Source organism: Eleutherodactylus coqui, chromosome 8, assembly GCF_035609145.1.
Source record: "Eleutherodactylus coqui strain aEleCoq1 chromosome 8, aEleCoq1.hap1, whole genome shotgun sequence".
Taxonomy (NCBI): domain Eukaryota; kingdom Metazoa; phylum Chordata; class Amphibia; order Anura; family Eleutherodactylidae; genus Eleutherodactylus; species Eleutherodactylus coqui.
This window is the reverse complement of record NC_089844.1, coordinates 21,045,482-21,068,096: the sequence shown is the minus strand read 5'-3', so window position 1 is coordinate 21,068,096 and position 22,615 is coordinate 21,045,482. Positions and strand designations below refer to the sequence as shown.

Here is a 22,615-nt window from a genome sequence, read left to right as displayed (position 1 = left end):
TTCTGTGATGTCATCTCCCGGGGCCTCTCTTCTCCTTCCGGAGCAAACAATCCAGGGTCCACTGTAGCAGACAGCTCAAGCACATCCTGTTCAGCGCCCTCTAGTGCTTCCTGCTCTACATCACCCATGTTAATAACAGGATCCTCTGGTTCTGGCTCTAGAACACCCAGCTGAGAAGCTGAAGTGTTCACTGATGGCAAAGGCAAGGTCAAGCAGCTGCGTAGCCATTCTTCACCTCCAGCCGACTCCGCTCTAATGACTAACTGCCGCAGTAAGTCCTCCATCCTCACAAAGTGTCTGTATCCAAGCTGCTTTACAGCCAAAGATGCCCGGTACCTCTTTGCTGATTACTTAAATGCCCTCTGTTCACAGCCCCCTCCACTCCCGTTATCCAATCACATCGGCTTCCACCACACCGCTCCTGCCCAGCAACGGGCAGAGCTTCCCGCTCTTTTTAGGCCACCAATCAATGCCCGCTGCCAGCTTTACCTCAAAACAGCCTGGCAACGACACCCCGGCCAATCACAGCGGGAGACCATTACCAACTATTACTTGACAGAATGACCTGAGAGCCAAGTTCATTAACCTTTTACTTACCATAGCAGTATACATTATGGTCCCACATACACCTATTGTATACCACCAGAACGCTCCCAGATCCCATGCGGATCTCCCTCCTGAGCGTCACTCAATCCGTACAGTAGAGCCGCTCCAAGTGTATAAGACAAGGTGTCACCCCAAAAGTCAGGTCGCATTTATACTCGTTATTCCGCGAAATTGTACTGCTTTAGCCCAATTTTCCTGCCTACACTGCTGCGACACGCGTCGGGCAGCGGTGGCAAGTACAGTGTGCCTGACCCGTAAACCACCCTCCTACTGACACACGCAGACAGAACATGCAGAAAGGATATTACATGACATACATAAAACACGGATTATAAGCACCTGGCAAACCTGTTTCATCTGTCAATCAGACGTGGCCTTCGGGAGGCCCCTATAGCAACGGGGCCGGTACTCTGCTCTCCAAACGGATTACTGGCCCTGTTGACATGAGGACCACACCGAGGCCTGTTCTGATTGACGGATGAAGCAGGAAATTCGCCAGGTGCTTATAATCCGTGTTTCATGTATGTTCTATGTAGGTATGTCATGTAGTGGAATGTTTGCATGTCATGTCTATCTGTATTGTGTGTATGTTGTGTCTGTAGGATCATGCTTCACAGGTCGGGCACACTTTCCATGCTGCCATGGCTCTACGCTCCGCAGCGCCAAGGGGGCCAGAGCCGTGAACTGGTACTAGGGACAGGATTTAAACATACTTCAGTACAGATTTAAATTCTGTGCTGCATTATGTTTTAAAACTGGTTTTCTAATTTTCAGGGGGTGGGAGGTTCGTTAGGGGGGCCTCTTACACACATAAATACAGTAAATATGTTTCAATGCATAATTTGGTCATGAGGAAAGTAAACTGGTAGCAGCTATGAGAGGGGTGTATGACACTGTTCATTGCACTCATTGCACTGCTGAGAAGTTTCTTAAAGGAAAAATGAAAGAGAGAAAACAAGACGACCACCAATGTTGCCAGTTAAAATTCTGCGTTTGGAATATGCTTGCCGTATAACAGTACCCCTAGGGCTATTGGCTACTGGTTGCTCCTGCAACATCACCCCCATTCTCCGCACACATCCACTCATGCTTATCCACCATCACTCCCAGCATCCGAGCACACACTGCTCCTCACACAGACACCTGCTCACACAGCCGCCCGCCCGCCCGCTCACCCACACACAGAAGGCCATAGGCCTCATGTCCACTGGAAATATGGAAATGCGGAAACCGCATTCTATTTAGCCCATTGCGAATCATTGGCCATCCACGGTCAATTAAATAGAATTTTGCACAGGCAGATGGCATTTTAATAGATTTGCGTGTTTTTCGCGCGGTCAAAAACGCAGCCTGCTCCATTTTAACACAAATTCCGTGCGGATCAGCCACATTGATAGCAATGGGTGTGGATATCCACATGAAAACAAAATACCATTAAAAGCAAATCCGCAGCAGATTCTGTGGGGATAGTATTTTTCTAGTGGACATGAGGCCGTACTCGCCAGCACCGGCAGCGGTCGGACACTTCCTGGCTGCATCACCGCAAGACCTCACTGACGCGGTCAGGAAGTATGCGGCTGCCTTCAGCACCTGCCAGATAACACGATACCCGGTGTATATGATGACCATCGAATTTGGACAATAATTTGCTGTGTTAAAAATGTGTCTTATAGGCCGGAGAACAGATTACATAAGATTTTTGAATTTTTATTCTTTATTTTGTATTTTTGGATACACTAATAGCTTTTAATATTTTTCTTGCAAACGTACAGGTGCCATCACAATACTGTACCAAATTAGCACACAGCGAACAAACCTTCGGAAAACATACCAATTGTCCAAATAAGATGTCTGTATCTATTAAGGTTGTGATGAAGAACAGCAGGGACCGTATCTAGCCGATGGATGTTTAGAGATTTATTAGCCAATAACTACGCAAACCCCCGGAATAAAGCCAATTGCAGGGTTAATTTGTTTCTTTTTCTTTACAGGTCAGCTGATACGTTATCTCCAGAATACCCCACTGCGGTTGCAGCTTCTGGTGCTCACAATCATAGTTGAAGCAGCAGAGAGACTGAATGTCCGAGATGTCGGCTCAGAAGGACACTTACAAGATGGTAGTGGCCCATGACATGCTCTGGAACGAGGGACCTGATGGAGCAATACCATGAAGATTATTATCGGGCTGCATGTGGTGATGCTCACCATCCCTCTTTACAGTGGCTTCACAGTTTGAACACTAAGCTATTAAACCCCTTAGTGACCAAGCCTGTTAGTGCCTTAGTGACAGAGGGAAATTTTTGAGATCTGACATGTTACTTAACATATCATAATTCCGTTAATATGTTTGCAAATCGAAGTGATTCTTACATTGTTTTTTCGGTGCCTTGTTGTACTTCGTTTAGGTGGTAAAAATTGACAGAAGTTGTGTATATTTATTAAAATTTAGAATATTGGGAAAATTTGGAATAACTTGTCATTTTTTAACATTTTCAGATGTAATATCCCAAATATGTGCAAACATACTCTACAAATCTTTGCCAAGATATTTTTCCATCTGTTCACTATTCTGGACGCACGTATGAAAAACATCCTTTGTTTGGAACCATTTAGGAGACATACAGATTTAACCTTACTTTTCATCATTTTGATAAACCCTTTTTCCTCCACCTAGCCAAGATTGCAAAGGCTCGTGGGTGTCAGAATGATAGATACCCCCAAAATGACCCTATTTTAAAAACTACACCCCTTAATGTGTTCACTGAGGGGGTCAGGAGGTTTTAGATCCCACATTTTCAGGAATTAATGCAATTTAGATGAGAAAAAAAGTCTTTATTTTGGCTAATATGTTATTCTAAACAGTTTTTTTTCCCAAAATCCTCATTTTCATGTGCACTGACACCCCAAAATGGATACCCCTGTTTGTATCGTTTTCAGAAATATACCCATTGTGGCCCTAATGTTATGTCCGTATGCACAAATGGGGCCCAAAATGAAATGAGTACTATGCGGCTTTCTGAACAGACTGTTATGATCGTGTGGGCAGATTAAACAAAGGGCCAACACGATCGTGACCAAAGGAGTAGTAGTCTAGTAGTATGCACGCACACATGGAACGCAAGAGATTCACATGGAATCCAGGCAACTGACCCTGTGCTACAAGGGGGGGCGACAGTGGCCTTACCTAAGCGTAGACATCGCCCCAATAAGAGGGCGGCCCAGCAGTCTTCGGAACTGGGCCCTAGCTGATCCTAGGAGCCACAGAACAGGACACATGCATGCCATATAACAGAGACGGAACAGAATACACAGAGACAGAAAACACTGCATACAGCAGCCAAAAATGCAACCACTACTAACAGATAGGCTGATTATAAAGAACAGGTATTACTTGACATTTTAGACAAAACGTGAAGCTAGCGGGCAAACTTCAAAGCTCCTGGTTATACCGCTAGTCCCTACACTAACCATGAGTCCAGGAGACCCGGACAACATTCACACAGGAGATGAGGTAACACTAAACTGACAGAACGTAAACGTACAAACGGGCATGAAACTGCAAGACACAGATCACACAGAAAGCTTGCATCAGGAACAGGACAGAGCAGGGGGCACACCACCAACTGCAACTGGACCAGGACAGAGCATGGGGTACACGGCCAACTATCAAATATAGTGAAAACCACACAGACAACACCCCGACCTCACATGCACACAGGTGAAACTCACAGTAAGTCAATGTGTCCTCATACCAGGGGGAATAGACAGTCAGCTACACAAGCTGAGATAGGAGACTGTGTCAAGTTACACTAACTGACACACAGAGCAGACAAGACGTACGGAGGCCACAGCTGTAAAGGGAATGCATGTAACGGAGACGAGGACTACAGGTGTCCAAACCGTCTTGGGGAAGCAGAGAGACACATAACTACTTACATACAAGTTCTGCGTGGGAACAAGGCAGATACCTCGAGACAAGGATTCATAACTGCTCAGTCTGAAACCCAGACACAGACTGACCAGAGCAGGGTTTATATGTATGCACAGACCCAGGAGATTGGCTTGCAGGAAGTACCACACCCAGGCAGCTCAATCAATTAACCTTGTGATGGCTGTGCTGCTAGGAAGCTGAAGCTTTGAGCAACATATACCAGCAGCACACGTAACACAGACATTTTGCTTGAAGGCCTTTTAAGCCCCATAGCACACATGTAGAGCTCTTGAGCAGCCACAAAATTTTAACACTAGACCCCTTAATGAGTTTATCTAGGGGTGTACTGCCCACTTGGCCTGTAGCAGCAGCCATAATACATACTTGAGTATAGCCGATCCAAGTATTAGCCAAGGTACCTAATATTACCCCTTGGCGTATACTCAAGTCAATAATTGTCCCCAGGTTTTTGGGGTAAAAGTTGGTACCTTGACTTAAACTCAGGTCGGCTTAGACTGAAGTATATCTGATTACATGCAAAAGCCTAATGAAATTAGAGCAATCGTTGCATGCAAAGCATTAACAGCGGGAATCGGTTGTCTCACCCATCCCCGCTGTGGCTGCGGGAGGCCAACTGTCATTAGTAACAGTCTCCTGCAGTAGATGGTGTGGGCTCAGATCTGTAGGATGTAAATGTAAGTCCATTCCAGAAAGCCGCTTTCCAATGTATACGTACATTCACGTGCTGCGGTGGGAAGGGGTTAAAAGGGTTTCCTGGGACTTAAGTACTGATGATCCATGCGCAGTGAAGTGGTGATCTGCCTCTCCAAATCCCTGCCAACCAGCTGATGACCAGTGAGCACCACTGCCACTTCAGTCTATGCCAGACGCAGCACCGTACATTGTAGAGTGGAGGCGCCTGCCATTGTAGCTCCATCTCCTTCCCTTTAATGGAACAGAGCTGCTCAGACCATGTGACCAACGAAGGTGACATCACAGGCCTGAGGGCTCATCTCACCTGAGCGTTGTGGCCACGTCAATCAGCTAATTAGTGGGGATCCTGAACTGTGAAGCCCGCAGATAAATTATGAATGACCTATCCTTAGGATAGGCCATCAGTGGCTTAATACTGAAACACCCCTTTAGGATTCCTGCAGACGGGCGGAAATTCCATTGCGGGATTCCCCGCAGAATTTCCGCCCGTACATGCCTGCATAGGATTGCAATACAATATGCAATCCTATGCAGAAGGCCGCGGTTTGTCTACGTGAAATCACGCGCAGAAAACAAACCGCGGCATGTTCTAATTCTGTGTGGGGTTAGCAGAGCCCCATACAGAAACGTCACTCTCTCCGGCTGCCGCCTCTGCGCATGCGCCGGCTGCTGGCACATGAGTCGGAGCTGCGGGAGCTGGCGAGTTCCGCACTGCTCTCTGCAGGCGCTCGGGTCGGGTCCCGCTGCGAGAATTCTCACAGCCGGATCCAACCCGGCCGTCTGCAGGCGGCCTTAGGCCTCATGTCCACTAGAAAAATACAATCCGCGCGGAATCTGCTTTAAATGGTATTTTTTTTGCCTGCAGATATCCGCATACATTGCTATCAATGTGATAGCAATGTGACCGATCCACGGTAAAATGGAGCATGCCGTGTTTTTTCTCCCGCGCGTGAAAAACACAATTCTATTAAAATGCCATCCGCGGGTGCAAAAATCAGTTTAATGGACCGCGGATGGTCAATAATTCCCTACGGGCAAAATCCGCTGCAGATTCCGCAATTCCATTTTGCCAGTGGACATGAGGCCTTAGGGCTCCTTCCCACAGACGCATTTCCGCCGCGTATAAATCCGCTGCTTTGCCCGCAGCTATTAGGTTCTATTGAACCTAATAGCTCAATGCGGTGGAATTCCGCACAGTAAAATCACCCGTCCTCACCCGCGGCATGCTCTATTTGCAGCGGGTATACGCGCGGACGGCTTCCATTGCAGTCAATGGAAGCCGTCCGTTCACGCTATCTTCCGCCTCTCCGCCTACCGCCAGCCGGCGCCGAAGCGTCATGCGGGACGTGGGACTCCGGAGGTAAGTATTGGGGTCTCTGGGGGGCGCCGTGATGGGCTCCGCCACGGAATTCCGGTGCGGAGCCCGTCATGGCCGTGTGCAGCCGGCCTTAGGCCTCATGTCCACGGGGAAAATCAGATCCGCTGCAGATTCTCCATGGAGAATCTGCAGCGGGTCCCTCCTGCCCCGCGGACATGAGTGCTGAAAATAACAATAAATGAGAATAAACTCACCTCCCATCCGCTCCGTTTCTTCTCTGCGTCGCGGCCGGATCTTCTTTCTTCGGCCGGCGGATGAATTAGTCACGCCGGCGGCACGTCGCCGGCACGTCGTCGACGTGCCGCGCGCATGCGCCGGGCACATCCGCCGAGCCGAAGCAAGGGAGATGCGGCCGTAAGGAAGAGAAGACCTTCACGGCCCGCTGCGGGTGAGTAAATGCTTTTAAATTCCTATTTTAGTTCTCCCGCGGATCCGGACGGCTTCCATAGGCTTCAATAGAAGCCCGCGGGAGCCGTCCCCGCGGGAGACCCGCATGAAAATGGAGCATGGTCCAGATTTTTTCATGCTCCATTTTTTTTTAAATCACTTTTATTGACCATCCGCGGGTATTTATCTACCCGCGGGTGGTCAATGCATCCCTATGGGATGCGGATCCGAGGGCAGGAGAAGAGTTAAAATCCGCTGCGGATTTTAATTCTTATTTTCCCCGTGGACATGAGGCCTTATAGTGTGGGAAATCAGGAGTCTGAAAACATAAATACGGTAAAACAAAAAACCAAATTCAAATCACGTTTTATTGTTTATTGAAAATGTGAATTTTACACCAAGCTTCATTCCCTGATATAAACAAAAGGCCGCTGTGTTTGGGTATCTTTTCTGTTTACTCCATCGTAGTAAAATATTGTGCAGTTTTTTAGGATCCTCCATCATAATTCTTTGAAAGAAAAAGCATATAAAAAAAAGATGAGTCACGGGCAAAAATCAGTTCATAACACGAAGGGTTTCAAGATTGTTGAACGTCGAGGGTCTCTTCACTGTCTACCAGCCTTCCTGTTCTCAAGGACGTCAGATCTGCAGGAAATGACGAAAAATCAGCAGGTTAACACTCACATCCCACCAGTATTTCTGATCCGTAGATCCGCTCCACCCACTTACATTGACCACTACTCCCCCAACCAGGTCAGAAGAATCATATATACACATACATACATATATATATATATATATACATACATACATATATATATATATACACATACATATACTGTATATATATATATATATATATATACACATATATATATATATATATATATATATATATATATACACACACATACATATATATACACACATACATACACACATACATATATATATATACACACATACATACATATATACACATACATACATATATACACATACAAATATATATACATATATATACACACACATACATACATACATATATACACATACATACACTACCGTTCAAAAGTTTGGGGTCACCCAAACAATTTTGTGTTTTCCATGAAAAGTCACACTTATTCACCACCATGCGTTGTGAAATGAATAGACAATAGAGCCAAGACATTGACAAGGTTAGAAATAATGATTTGTATGTGAAATAACATTGTTTTTACATCAAACTTTGCTTTCGTCAAAGAATCCTCCTTTTGCAGCAATTACAGCATTGCACACCTTTGACATTCTAGCTGTTAATTTGTTGAGGTAAGCTTGTGAAATTGCACCCCACGCTTCTAGAAGCATCTCCCACAAGTTGGATTGGTTGGATGGGCACTTCTGGCGTACCATACGGTCAAGCTGCTCCCACAACAGCTCCATGGGGTTCAGATCTGGTGACTGCGCTGGCCACTCCATTACCGATAGAATACCAGCTGCCTGCTTCTGCTGTAAATAGTTCTTGCACAATTTGGAGGTGTATTTAGGGTCATTGTCCTCTTGTAGGATGAAATTGGTTCCCATCAAGCGCTGTCCACTGGGTATGGCATGACGTTGCAAAATGGAGTGATAGCCTTCCTTATTCAGAATCCCTTTTACCCTGTACAAATCTCCCACCTTACCAGCACCAAAGCAACCCCAGACCATCACATTACCTCCACCATGCTTAACAGATGGCGTCAGGCATTCTTCCAGCATCTTTTCATTTGTTCTGCGTCTCACAAACGTTCTTCTTTGTGATCCAAACACCTCAAACTTGGATTCATCCGTCCACAACACTTTTTTCCAGTCTTCCTCTGTCCAATGTCTGTGTTCTTTTGCCCATCTTAATCTTTTTCTTTTATTGGCCAGTCTCAGATATGGCTTTTTCTTTGCCACTCTGCCCTGAAGGCCAAATTCCCGCAGCCGCCTCTTCACTGTAGATGTTGACACTGGTGTTTTGCGGGTACTATTTAATGAAGATGCCAGTTGGGTACCTGTGAGGCGTCTGTTTCTCAAACTAGAGACTCTAATGTGCTTATCTTCTTGCTTAGTTGTGCAACGCGGCCTCCCACTTCTTTTTCTACTCTGGTTAGAGCCTGTTTGTGCTGTCCTCTGAAGGGAGTAGTACACACCGTTGTAGGAAATCTTCAATTTCTTAGCAATTTCTCGCATGGAATAGCCTTCATTTCTAAGAACAAGAATAGACTGTTGAGTTTCAGATGAAAGTTCTCTTTTTCTGGCGATTTTGAGCGTTTAATTAACCCCACAAATGTGATGCTCCAGAAACTCAATCTGCTGACAGGAAGGTCAGTTTTGTAGCTTCTGTAACGAGCTAGACTGTTTTCAGATGTGTGAACATGATTGCACAAGCGTTTTCTAATCATCAATTAGCCTTCTGAGCCAATGAGCAAACACATTGTACCATTAGAACACTGGAGTGATAGTTGCTGGAAATGGGCCTCTATTCACCTTTGTAGATATTGCACAAAAAACCAGGCATTTGCAGCTTGAATAGTCATTTACCACATTAGCAATGAATAGAGTGCATTTGTTTACAGTTAGGACTAGTTTAAAGTTATCTTCATTGAAAAGTACAGTGCTTTTCCTTCAAAAATAAGGACATTTCAATGTGACCCCAAACTTTTGAACGGTAGTGTACATATATATATATACACACACACACATATACATATACACACATACATGCATACATACACATACATACATATATATACACACACAGACATATATATATATATATATATGTACACATATACATACATATATATATATACTAATATACATATATGCACATATGAGCAGATGCAAGTGATGAAAAATTTGTCGGATGCAGCAGCTTACCTCGCCGAGTGATGTCAGATGGTGTCCGAGCGAAGCGAAATTCCTCTCCACACGAGTCGTCCTCTCTAAAAGACGGGCAAATGTGAGATCAGCACCTAAAACGCCAATCTCGGGTTCCGTACGTTGTACAAAACGCAGCCAAATGTCAGGTTCCTCTCCACACGAGTCGTCCTGTGGAAAACGGAGAGCATATGAGCAGATGGAAGCGAAAACATGCAAATGTGCACATATGAGCAGATGGAAGCGAAAACATGCAAATATGCGCAAAATGTGCATAAGAGCAGATGCAAGCGAAAACCTGCAAGTATGCGCATATGAGCAAATGCAAGCGAATTTATGCGCAAAATATGCACATATGAGCAGATGCACGCGATGAAAAATATGTCCGATGCAGCAGCTTACCTCGCCGAGTGATGTCAGATGGTGTCCGAGCGAAGCGAAATTCCTCTCCACACGAGTCGTCCTGTGGAAAACAGAGAGCATATAAGCAAGCGAAAACCTGCAAATATGCGCAAAATATGCACATATGAGCAGATGCAAGCGATGAAAAATTTGGCAGATTCAGCAGCTTACCTCGCCGAGTGATGTCAGATAGCGAAGCGAAATTCTTCTCGAAACACGTCCAAACCTCAGGATCCTCTCCACACATAATATTGCAAAAAGGCGCACAAATCTCAGGTGGCGTCTCCACACGTAGCGCACAAATCTCAGGTGGCGTCTCCACACGTAGCGCACAAATCTCAGGTGGCGTCTCCACACGTAGCGCACAAATCTCAGATGGGGTCTCCACACGTAGCGCACAAATCTCAGGTGGCGTCTCCACACGTAGCGCACAAATCTGCAAAAAAAGTCAGGTTGCGTAAGTTATAAGCGCACAAATCTTACTCTCCCACGTTGCAAGTTGTAGAAAAGGCGTCCAAGCATCAGCTTCCTACAGACGACTAGTGCTGCGGAATCCGCGGGCAATTCTAATGCTCGATGCGCGGGCACAGCTCATCGTGCACGGCTGCTGAAGTGTATCCGCGTGCACGATGAGAACCCACGTGGTGCCGACCAGCCAATGAGGTGGCTGGAATCGGCAGCGCTCCATAGCCTATGCGGAATGAGTATATATGCACAGGGTAAGTAGAATTCCTTTAAAGGGGTTATCCAAGCAGTGCCCACTGGGGCGGAGAGGGGGCAGGAGCTCAGTGCACTGCTCCAGGCTCTTCCAGCAGAGAGGGACACCGTATATCTGCAGAGAGGGACACCGTATATGTGTATAGGTGTGAAAACCCGGCCGATATACGGTCGTCTGAATGCGCCCTTACACTGTAAGGCTGGGTTCACACGGGGTGGATTTGCCGTGGAAATTCCGTCCGGAATTTCGCCGCAGCAAATCCGCATGCGGCCGCTAATCCCGGGAGTAGCCAGCCGTGTGGACGAGATTTCTCAGAAATCTCGTCCACACGGGACGGCAAAGCCGGCAGAAGTTGCCGCTGCAGCACGGATTTGCCGGCCGCAGTATGTTCCTTTTTTTTTCTTCCGCTGTGGCCGCGCTCTCCTCTATGGGAGCGCCGGCTGCAGCGGAAGAGCGAGCGGCCGGGCTGCTTCAAAACTGCCGCGGGTTTTGAAGCAGCGGTTCTCCCGGCGGAAATCTTACGGCTTTTCGCTGCGGCCAAACTGCGAGATTTCCGTCGAGAATGCGCCCCGTGTGGAGCCAGCCTAAAAAAATTTTTTTAAAACATACAATAGCAGAATTTATGTGTTTTCTCTGCCTGCTCTCAAAAAAATGTACAAGTTTTAGGGCGCCTCCACACGGGCGTTTGTGTTTTTGGGCGGGTGAAAAACGCAGCAATAGGCCAAATATGTGTCTGCTTTGTAAAGTGCGTCGTTGAGCCTTTTTTCACCCAAATTGATCGAATGATCGCTTTATATGGAAATATGGCTGCATTAAAAGGCAAAAAAGCCGGAAGATAGAACACGCCGCAGATGTAACTGAAAGTATTAAAAAAAAAATTTGCTTCAGAAATCTGCCTTTTTACGCACTCTCGCATAGAGCAAAAAACCGCAGCGTTTTAGCGTCCGTGTGGAGGCGCCCTTACAATACATTATAGGCAACCAAAATAAAAATATTGTACCAATAAAAACTCTCTCTCTCCCCGCCACCCCCCTGCAATTGCTCGGACGAGTAAGCAGTTACTTCAGAAGTAATTGCGTGAAACGAGCGTGCTCGCTCATCTCTATTCGCCACGCAAAAACCCGCCCTCATACACCCCTGTCAACTGAAAAATGAAAAACATTATGGCTTTTGAAAAGTGGAGATGAAAATTCCCCAAAAATAGTTGCGTCCTCATGGCCAAAATACTCCGAGTCCTGTGGTAGTGTGTGCATCCAAGATCTGATTCCCCTCCTCTCCTCTTTGGTTCCGCGAGAAGAGATGGTAGGAGGTGCTGCTGCACGCACACACAGAGGCAGGCAGCAGTGCTGAGAGGAGCAGCGGTGCTGTGAAGACCAAGAAAAAGTCAGTATATGGGTCTCAGGGGGGGTGGGGGGGGTCACTATTACTACAGGGCCTACTGTGTGTGTGTGAGGGGGGGTCACTATTATTGCTGGCTGGGGCTACTGTGGGGGGGGGGCACTATTATTGCTGTGGCTGGGGTAGGAGAGTGATAATACTATTGGGCCTACTGTGGGGGTTACTATTATTGCTGGGGCTGGTACAGGGGGACGCTAATTCTACTAGAGCTACTGTGGGAGTCACTTTTATTGCCAGGGCTGCCATGGAAGGTCACGATTATTGCTGGCTGAGGCTACTGTGTGGGGCTGATATAGCGGAGCGATAATACTATTGGGGCTTCTGTGGAGGTTACGGTTATTGCTGGGGCTGCTATAGGGGAGCGCTATTACTAGTGAGGCCACTCTGCACATGGCAGCATACCTCAAGCTGACTTAGGAGATGTTTACACATGGAGGAAAAAAAGCCCCCTGTCCACGGACGTGTATTTGCCGGCCGTAAATGCTATGGAAAGCGCCGGCACCCTGTCCACAAGCGGAGAATCATTGTGAATTGCCCCAATTCTCCGCGGCCAGCCTATCTATCAGATAGGGCTGACTGGCGGAGATTTGGGGTCGGCTTCTGCTCCGGTGCCGCGGCTCCTGCAGCTGACATTCGCCGCGAGACTTTACAACGCCTGTGGACAGGGGGCCTAAAGCAAAAACATCCAAATATGAGCACATGCACGGGAAAATATGCACATATGAGCAGATGCCCGCGATGAAAAATTTGTCCGATGCAGCAGCTTACCTCGCCGAGTGATGTCAGATGGTGTCCGAGCGAAGCGAAATTCCTCTCCAAACGAGTCATCCTTTCCAAAAGACGGGCAAAAGTGAGATCAGCACGTAATTTGCCTAAAACGCCAATCTCGGGTTCCGTAGGTTGTACAAAACGCAGCTAAATGTCCGGTTCCTCTCCACACGAGTCGTCCTGTGGAAAACGGAGAGCATATGAGCACAGGGAAGCGAAAACATGCAAATGTGCACATATGAGCAGATGCAAGCGGAGCTATGCGCAAAATATGCACATATGAGCAGATGCAAGCGAAAATGCCCAAATGCACATGAAAACCTGCAAATATGCGCGAAAATATGCACATATGAGCAGATGCACGCGATAAAAAATTTGGCAGATTCAGCAGCTTACCTCGCCGAGTGATGTCAGATAGCGAAGCGAAATTCTTCTCGAAACGCGTCCAAACGTCAGGATCCTCTCCACACATAATTTTGCAAAAAGGCGCTCAAATCTCGGGTGGCGTCCTCTCCACACGTAGCGCACAAATCTCAGGTGGCGTCCTCTCCACACGTAGCGCACAAATCTCAGGTGGCGTCCTCTCCACACGTAGCGCACAAATCTCAGGTGGCGTCCTCTCCACACGTAGCGCACAAATCTCAGGTGGCGTCCTCTCCACACGTAGCGCACAAATCTCAGGTGGCGTCTGCACACGTAGCGCACAAATCTCAGGTGGCGTCTCCACACGTAGCGCACAAATCTCAGGTGGCGTCGCACAAATCTCAGGTGACGTCTCCACTCGTAGCGCACAAATCTCAGGTGGCGTCGCACAAATCTCAGCTGGCGTCTCCACTCGTAGCGCACAAATCTCAGGTGGCGTCGCACAAATCTCAGGTGGCGTCTCCACACGTAATTCAGCAAAAAGGGGCAAAAACGTCAGGTTGCGTAAGTTGTAACTTGTAGAAAAGGCGTCCAAGCATCAGGTTTCTCTCCAGACGAATAGTGCTGCGGAATACGCGGGCAATTCAAATCCAAGATGACGTCACAGATCACGTGATCCGCGGGCACAGCTCATCGTGCACGGCTGCAGAAGTGTATCCGCGTGCACGATGAGAACCCACGTGGTGCCGACCAGCCAATGAGGTGGCTGGAATCGGCAGTGCTACTCAGTGAATATGAAATAGTATATATGCTCCCCCCCCCTCCAATATTTCACCATGTCTAGAAACATCTGCCAACTGTGTAAAGACGTTGCGACATACAACCGGTACACCGAGACAGACGCTATAACACACGATCGATGTAGCCACCATATCACATATGGCACATATGACCCGTGTAACATGTAAGTCAGTTGTACTGGTGGTGGTGAAGCCATAGACTCCCCCCGTGTTGTCCAGCTGCATCCACAGACGATCGTGAGTTGAGCCCAAGATTCTCGTGCAGCACCTGCATTGCACAGACACTGCGTCCGGGCGGGCCGCCGCTCATCTGCAGTCCTGTTCTCGTGTGATACTTCTGTCCTACAGCACAGCTGCCAGACAAAGAGCACCCGGTGCAAACAATGGGTTGTGTTTTTATGAGAGCTTTGTGCTTCTTGCAATGTGCAAAACTTGTACAACTTTCTCCCCCTCGTGCCCTCTTGGGGTCCTCTCACACATGCACACTGCAAAGTGTCGCAATTTTGCTGTCAGCTGAAGCTCCCTTCGGCTGACAGCATGTTTTAGCGCAGCCCATCATTGTGATGAGGTGCGCTAAACGGACAAAGCAGACTGTGCTGGAATCTGCAATCCTGCGCCGCGGCCGACTGCAGGTCTGCAATAATGGTGAGAGGCCTTACCAATGGCCCCCGTGGACAGGGATGCTTCAGATTTTTCAAGTGTTTTAAAAAATAAAATAATCCACAAAAATTTGCAGCAGATTCTCTTTTGCTCCCAAATTGGCAGTTGGTTTAAGGGACTTTTCCAACATGTGGAATATTTCGTTACCACGCAGTGTAGTCGGCTGCTGCTGATTTCTGCGCTATAAGGCTTCACACAAGTGCGATAGCGGGTCGCGAGCCCCAGCCTGATATCACGCTCACCAACATGTGATTGTGCCGCGAGGCGGCGATGCTGTCAGCAGCACAGACGTCTCCCGAACCCTCGCAGTGTGCTGGAGCATGTGGGGGGAAGCTGCCGCCGGCCCCATTGGAAACAATGGGAAATGTGATGCGAGCGCACGGCCGAAGATAGGCGGCTTATATTCGTACATGATTTTCTTGCCCGCATGGAGCCGGCCTGATCCACGTGTAAACCTGCGCATTGTGGTGTAGAATCTTCTGCATCTTGTAGAAATATTTCTCATGTGTAAAAGCTCTACGGGCGCAGAAAACGGTTTACAGGTTCCCAAAAATATGTTTCCATGACAAAAATCTTGATTTTCAATGACACTCGTGGAACTCAAAATACACGGAATCAAATGTTTAGGCTCCTTCACACCGGCGATCGCAATACCGCTGCGTTTTAGAGGGGGGGACTTTGTCAGAACTGCTTTTTCCGTGATAAAACATGGCTGACACCTGCGATTTTGCCACAATTTGTTTTTAGCACAAGAATCAGTAGGCCTTTCTAATGATAAAAAGTAGAGATGAGCGAACCTCGCTCTGCCTGAGTAACTGCATTCTCGTCCGAACAGGCTCGGGGGGCGGCGGGGGTGAGCGAGAGATGTCTCTCACTCTCCCCCCTGCTCCCCTCTGCTACCCCCCCCCCCCCCCCCCCCCCACTGCCCAGCGTGCTCGCCAATCTCTAATAATAAGGCATCGCATGAAAGCCACAAAGTTTCTGCTTTGGTTTCATCCTTTTTTACTCGCACGTGTGAAGGCCCTCATTTTGTTTTTTGCATACAACAATAAGCCACGCCCCCTCCCCTCCGCCGAGGCAACATATTTTCTATATATATATATTTTTGTTAACCATGAGAGGCCGGTTGAGAACAAAAACTTCACATTCTGAGATCCTTGCGTGTCGGCTTCTGTTCATCCAGAACAATCTCTTTACTCCTTTGGCCTCCAGTGTTAAACAATACCGGATCGTGATGGAAAAAAGGAATGTTGGACACAAAAAGAAACTCAGATATTACTGGTTTCCTGAAAATAAGACAGGGCCTTATATTAATTTTTGCTCCAAATTTTTTTTCCATGTATAGCTGCCTGGACACTATTTAAAAATCCGGCTAGGGCTTATTTTGGGGGAAACAGGCTATTATTACGAAATATATATATATTCTTTAACCAACCAGAAGCCTCCATGCCATTTCCTGGTATTCCGTGACGCGTATGAACCCTGTAATAGTAGCGCACACGCTTTACATCCGTGCTTGATGCATCTTTGAACCCCTGCTGTAGGTTTGAGGGGCATTCTGGGTGTGTTTGTATGTGAACAAATGAGAAGTAAAAACCACAAACCTGTAGGAAAAAAAACATCCATTTTTTTCACAGGTTGGAACGCCATCCATGTGAATGAGCCCCAGTGCCAGCCATCAGGGTGGCAGGTTATGGGCACATGTTATGAGCACTGAGCAGGGGGTCCGACCCGATGACCCTGGGGGTCCCTTCCAACTCTACCAGTCTAAGCTTCAGTGAAACAGCAGTGGCCGATGCCAACCCCAGTATGATAGCTGCCCCCAGTATACCCTCTTCCTTGGGAAAGGGGTCTCCCCCCCCCCCCAACATGTCCCCAACCAGTGACAAGACAAAAGATGAAAAGTAATGCTTTTATTAATACAAGAGCACCACTCCAGACCGCCGACCGCGCGCATTAACCCTTCATGGTTTGCAGTCTTTTAACCTTAGCTCCTCCGCCAGCTCAATGTACTTCTCCCCAGCGTCGCTCTTGGAGGTGCCTGGAAGACAAAGGGAGACAGGATGATGGGAATGATGCCCCCTGTACCCCCGGCAGAGGTCACCGTCTGACGAGACCTTCCTGGAAACTGCAGCGTCCAACACCTGGCCCCGCCCCCTGCGCACATTTACAGGAAGACCCCTTGTGACAATCTCCTTACCCTTCAGCTCGGCCCAGGCGTCATGCTGTAATTGCTTAATTAAGTCATTGATCGGCCGATCTGCAGAAAACAGGAGACACAGAATGAGTGATGGAAGCCGCCATGATGTGGCCATCTCTACTGGAGACTTGTGGACAGGAGGGGTCATTACCACAATGTGGGGCGTACCCGAAGCCCTTACCCGTCTGGGAAAAGGGGTGGGGGGGGGGACTTATTACAGAAGGTACTAAACAAAAACCCCAAACTTGCTGTTATTTAACCTTTGTGAGTCGCCTCCCCCATCAGATACTCGGCGGCCGCGGCAGGACAGTTAGTGCCGAACCCTCAGAACTAGAAGAATCCGAGAAGCCGACGGCCATTCGCTCCATTCATTCTGTAGATGTCCGGGATTTGTGGCTGAAATACCAGCATTGAAACCGCGCCACACTTGAGATAAGGACGCCATGTTTCTGGTACAGTGGTTACGGCCGCGGTGCGCGCTCACGCCATTGGTCGGTCGGTATTTATCGGGCGGATTTGATAGCAAATAATAAAACCCAGAAGAATAGGAGAGAAAAACTGAGAGAATGTTCTGCGCTTCCGACCGCATTCCGAATTTGTGATACTATGTGACAACAGGGAACCATCAACACTGCTACCTGGCAAAGGGGTGGAGCCACTGAGGCCAGCTAATAAGACAAGGGCTGAACCTGGTCACACTTCATCTAAGATCTCTGCTTGTTGTCAGTGAATGCATAACCACACGTTAGCTCCACTCGCCGTCCCACGTACCTGTGTTTATATCCCCCACGGTCGCCTGCTGGTACAAGGCGTAGATCCTCACCTTCACTTTTTCAGGCGGGAGGCATTTTAAGTGCTTAAGAATATTTTTTGCCCATTCCATTTGAGCCTGAAAGAGAATATGATAATTAGGGGGAGGAGCTAAACAGACAGTACTAGCGGCCCTGAGGCGGCTCAGTAATCAGCACTAACACTCGCTGCCAGCAGCTTAATCATTGCGCAGACGATCCAGTAAGCCAAGACAAGAAGCGCTGCAGCAGCTCACACCATCGAATTCATGTGTTCCTCTATACATACAGAACACCATTATCTTCACCCCCAGGATTAGAGGATGCCTAACAGTTTGGGAGCCTCGTTACTCTCGTGGGAGGAGCCCCTTCTTCAGGTCTGGAGACCCCCATAACAGGATGCAATGTAGGAAGTTACACAGTCAGCCCAGATGGGCGCACAATCTTACTGACAAGTGGGCGGAGCTTCTGCTGATGCAATAAATACTGCTTATCACAAATACTGCGCCATTACATGCAGCCGTCCCGCGCGAGGAACGATCCACCTTAACGCCTCATACACAGACATGCGGCTCCGGTCAGTGAAAGATGTGACAGTCTCGCTGCGTATTGCAGACGCATCCGTATTCACTGTGTTTTTTCTGATGTTGGGGGAGGGGTGTTTGATGTGAAAAAAATGCCCCTGATCCCGCTTTCCACCGTCTCCTGCCAATATATGTAATAACAGTGAATATGCGCGATTATCCGTTTACCGTCCCGTGGGCCTGAGTGCGATTCTGCTCAGCGATACGGACCCAGACCGGTCCTTAAGGGGTTAACAGACCACACTGTTCCTCTATTCGCAGCCTTCCGTGTTCCCGTCGGGGTGTAACATGTAGTAAACATTAGCGGTACGCTCGGCCATCTTTGTCAGCCCCATCGGAGTGAATGGAGAGGCGGACGCACGCTCGGCCATCGCGCCATTCTGTCTCCTGAGGCCGCAATCACACAGGCGTTTACAAAAAATAACACATCTTTTTCCTGTATTTGTGCGCTCGCCTGCATATTTTTGTACAGTAACGACGCGAGAAGATTCCAACTTTTTTCTCCTCCCAGCAGCGAAGTTACCTGCGTAAGATGCGATCCACGGCTTTGTGCCGCGCTTTTATTCCATTTTTCATGCACCCCATTCATTTCAATGGGCGATCAGTGCGTGAAAGACGAGCGACAACGCTGGAAGATACAACATGCAGCGCTCGGTTTAGCGTGTGCTAAAAACCTGCGCAAAAACGCTCGTCTGAGAGCCCAGGTGAGATGGAGGTTAGTCATCATTTGAGAGTTGCGGTGAAGATGCATCAACAAAAAAAAAATGCCTGTGAGCAGCTTTATTACAAGGGGGGCAGCGAGAAGGACGGGACAAGCAGAATCCCCGTCCTTGAGATGGGTGGGGGTCTCAGCGCCGAGGACCCCACAGACCAGACTTGTCCAGTGATAGAGTTAGAGGGGTTTCCCAGGCAGCGCCTGGATCAGAGAGGAAGCCGCGGCTCCGACTCCTGTCTAGTGGCCGGTGCGTGTAACTGCAGCGCAGCGCAAATTGAAATCACGATCTGCACCTGCAGTTACATTCACCGCCACTAGACAGGAGTAGCAGCCACGGCTTCCTCTCTGACCCCGCTGTATCCAGCTGATGTGTAAGGTGCTCCTCTGTACACCATGACAGACAGGAGCGTTCCGGACCACTGACGCCACAACCAGCCGGTGGGGGTCATCTACTACACTTGGATGCAGGAGATTTAGGGTTATTACAATCAGTTCGGCCGTTTCATCACCAATGCGGCTCAGAATACGGGAAGAGAAAGTGATGCGTGCCTAAAAGCCGGGCGACCCCCATTATATAGTCATTGGGGGTCTGCCCGGCGCATTGCAGTCTCATCCTGAGATGGACGACCGCGGAGATTCCCCTTTCTTGGTCCCTAAACGGAGGAAACTGGAACCCCAAGCGCAGCTGTGAAGCCATTTGACATACCAGCTGCAGATATGTGCATGTAACAGAGCCGTGTATGATGTGCGCCCACGTCATTTTTTGGATGGACTCACTGTGTTTAGGAGCAGCCGGCTGATCCTAGTCTAGACTACGGGGTGAACGAGGTTCCTGCCGGCAGCTCCCCCACATCGTTAGACCCCGGAGACGTTTAAACTAGTATGTTGTCTAAACCCGTGGAGTCCTCTAGGGCGCAGAACACAGCAGGTACATACAGGCCCTCGTTAATATGGGAGGGGGGGGGGTAGTGGCAGAAAAAGTTACTACAAGTGAGAAGCCAACTTCGCCACCGCAGCAGCATCTACAGCAGATCTAGGTCCTGGCAGGATGAGCAGCTGCAGCACCTCTTGTCCCCGTCAGATTGCTGCACTGCAGACATCTGGATGGGGTCTCCATGACAACAATAGAGCTGTCGCCGGCAGGCACAGATCTCTCTACTGGACCGCCCACAGCGCCACCATCACTGAATTTGGCAGGAAGGACGGCTGACGGCATCTGCCAGACGGATTTATTTAAATGTCACGGAAAGCACAGAAGTGATGAGAAGTGCAGCAAGGAGGCGCCACAACAAACCCAACCCACCCCTGCAGCCACAGCCTGACGCACTGCAACAAACCCCCAGCTGGATGAGCAGGAGGGCAGCAGTCTTACATCCTCATAATGCCTCCATTCACCAACAGCAAGCAGAGGGATTTACCAGAACAAAGTCTATTGGAAGGAGCCGACACACTAAGCCGACACTGCAGCGCCAACCCCACCCACTGCAGGATGACCACGTGACTGCGGCCAGGAGGACGCGGGACACCTGCTATCACCCGGCCGGCACCTCCCCGTAGTTCAGTACGGTCCCCCCACCCCCCGCAGCGCACTGTCCTAGCAGCCACCCACCTTTGACATGGTGCCGCTGCTCTCGGTCTCTTCACTCTCAGGATGAGACTGCGGCAGTACGTGCGGACCTCGCTTTTAAGTCCTACATCCACGCAGTCACCTGATCTCACAGCCAATGACAATGCTGCTAAATGTTCATTTGATGGACATAATAGTAGTTGGCAACCATACTGGGCGTAGCAAAGGGCAGCGCCTGTCAGACAAGTCACTCTGCTCTTGTCTAGCGTTAGAGCGTTACGTGGTGCTCCCTGTCCCATCACAGATCACGATGTCACCGCCTAACACCCCATAATCCTAGTAATACACCCGATATCACCGTAATAACAGCCGCAGATAATCGCTGTGTATGAAGCGCCATCACCACAGAGTGAAACCTTGTCAAACTTGATAATCTACTCCGTGCTTTACACTGCTGTGCAAAAGTATTCACCCCCCCCCCCCCCACCCCGTGTTATTAAAATGGATTTCAATATAGATTTTATGTAAGGAAACTAACAGAAGAGACTAAGGGGTTAAAGGGGAAGGGGAAAATACTGTGTTTAACCCCTTCTCCCACCAGTTACGTAAGAGCCATTGTTTCTACCCCTGCTAAGCCCCTTGTTTAGAAGGACTTCAAAGTTTTATTTCCCTTTCATAGTCCAATTTATGTTCTTCTTTTTCACATTGAAGTTTGATATGTTTGCAGCGTTATACTGTAAGTAATGTGCAGGAGGGGGTCTAATACAGCGCTTATTGTTTGCTTCACTTGTCCATGTCTAGTGTAAAGTTCTTTATTCTCCTATAAATGTAATATGCTAATTTATAAATGTTTAGTTTAGATATGCCACGTCTGCATGACACTGTGTGCATGGTATGTGTGCTTATGTGTATGACTGGAGGTTTTTGTGTCCCCATGTTGCGTCTCAGTGCTACCTGTCTGTCCTAACTGTCTCAGTAGGTGGGGCCTTCCTTTCACCTAGTTCTACTTTTTCAGGGAGAGGGATGATCATTCCACTCGTCTCTTGTTTTCCTGCCAGTCGGCTTTTCTAATTTTCTGTGGTGGTCACAGTGTGTTTCATCCTCAGTAGAGAAAGTGATGGTCATTCCACGTATCTCAGTTCTTTAGTCTTTGGAGAGAAGAGTCATGAATATAGCTCCATAGCAATACTAGTGTCCCTGAATTCAGTTCAGCCTAGTAGAATTTCTAAATGTACTTGCAAGTCCTATTCTTTACACGCTGTCATAAACAAAAAGCCATACTCAGAAAAGACACTTCTTGTAGTATCAGTATATCTGGGGTGGGTTAATCCTTCACATAGGTAACCAGGGGTAGGAGCTGTGTTTATAGGTTTCGCCTTGCACACTCCGCGACTGTGCAGAGGCCGCTCGGGTGAATTGGAAGTCACACACTGAAGATGACCCGACTCCGGATTCTTACACTCTGCCTTGGAGTCGCCGAGGTTGGATTGTTTTTTATTCGGGGGTAACTGTAGTGGCCCAGTACATGCTATTCTGGCCCCCTCCATAATGTCATACATGTATGTCTCTTGTGTAGATGCGCGGTGCAAAACTGTCTTGTCATTCAGTTGTGTGTATTGCACAGCTGCAGCAAATGAGAGGTTAATGTCTGCTGTGAGCTGACTGTCTGTAAATGCATCAATGTATGTCCTGTCACGGGGTTTGTGAAAGGTTATAAAAGTGAATATTTGAGAGCGGGAAAGGAGCCCATGTC

The 22,615-nt window shown here is 48.2% G+C and overlaps 1 protein-coding gene and 2 long non-coding RNA genes across 4 annotated transcripts in view; 1 reads left to right on the top strand and 2 right to left on the bottom strand.

Moving 5' to 3' along the window:
- LOC136576186 (acyl-CoA-binding protein-like) overlaps nt 1-21,265 on the bottom strand; it is a 109,730-nt gene extending 88,465 nt beyond the window's left edge. The window contains exons 1-4 of one of the 2 annotated variants that reach the window (XM_066575264.1): nt 20,905-21,265; nt 17,980-18,097; nt 17,209-17,268; nt 16,907-17,049 (exon numbers count right to left, since the gene is read on the bottom strand). In XM_066575264.1, coding sequence (XP_066431361.1) covers nt 16,973-17,049; nt 17,209-17,268; nt 17,980-18,097; nt 20,905-20,913 — 264 coding nt within the window. In that variant the 5' untranslated portion in view covers nt 20,914-21,265 and the 3' untranslated portion in view covers nt 16,907-16,972. Of the gene's footprint in view, nt 1-16,906; nt 17,050-17,208; nt 17,269-17,979; nt 18,098-20,904 lie in introns of those variants that run through there. The other variant, XM_066575263.1, reaches the window with a different exon arrangement.
- LOC136577445 (uncharacterized) lies at nt 109-3,068 on the top strand. Its single transcript, XR_010786473.1, has 2 exons — nt 109-271; nt 2,598-3,068. It is a non-coding gene; the product is annotated as an uncharacterized lncRNA (long non-coding RNA).
- LOC136577444 (uncharacterized) lies at nt 7,568-10,349 on the bottom strand. Its single transcript, XR_010786472.1, has 3 exons — nt 10,302-10,349; nt 9,900-10,070; nt 7,568-7,661 (listed from the first exon to the last, which is right to left on the bottom strand). It is a non-coding gene; the product is annotated as an uncharacterized lncRNA (long non-coding RNA).
- Nucleotides 21,266-22,615: the final 1,350 nt, after the last annotated feature.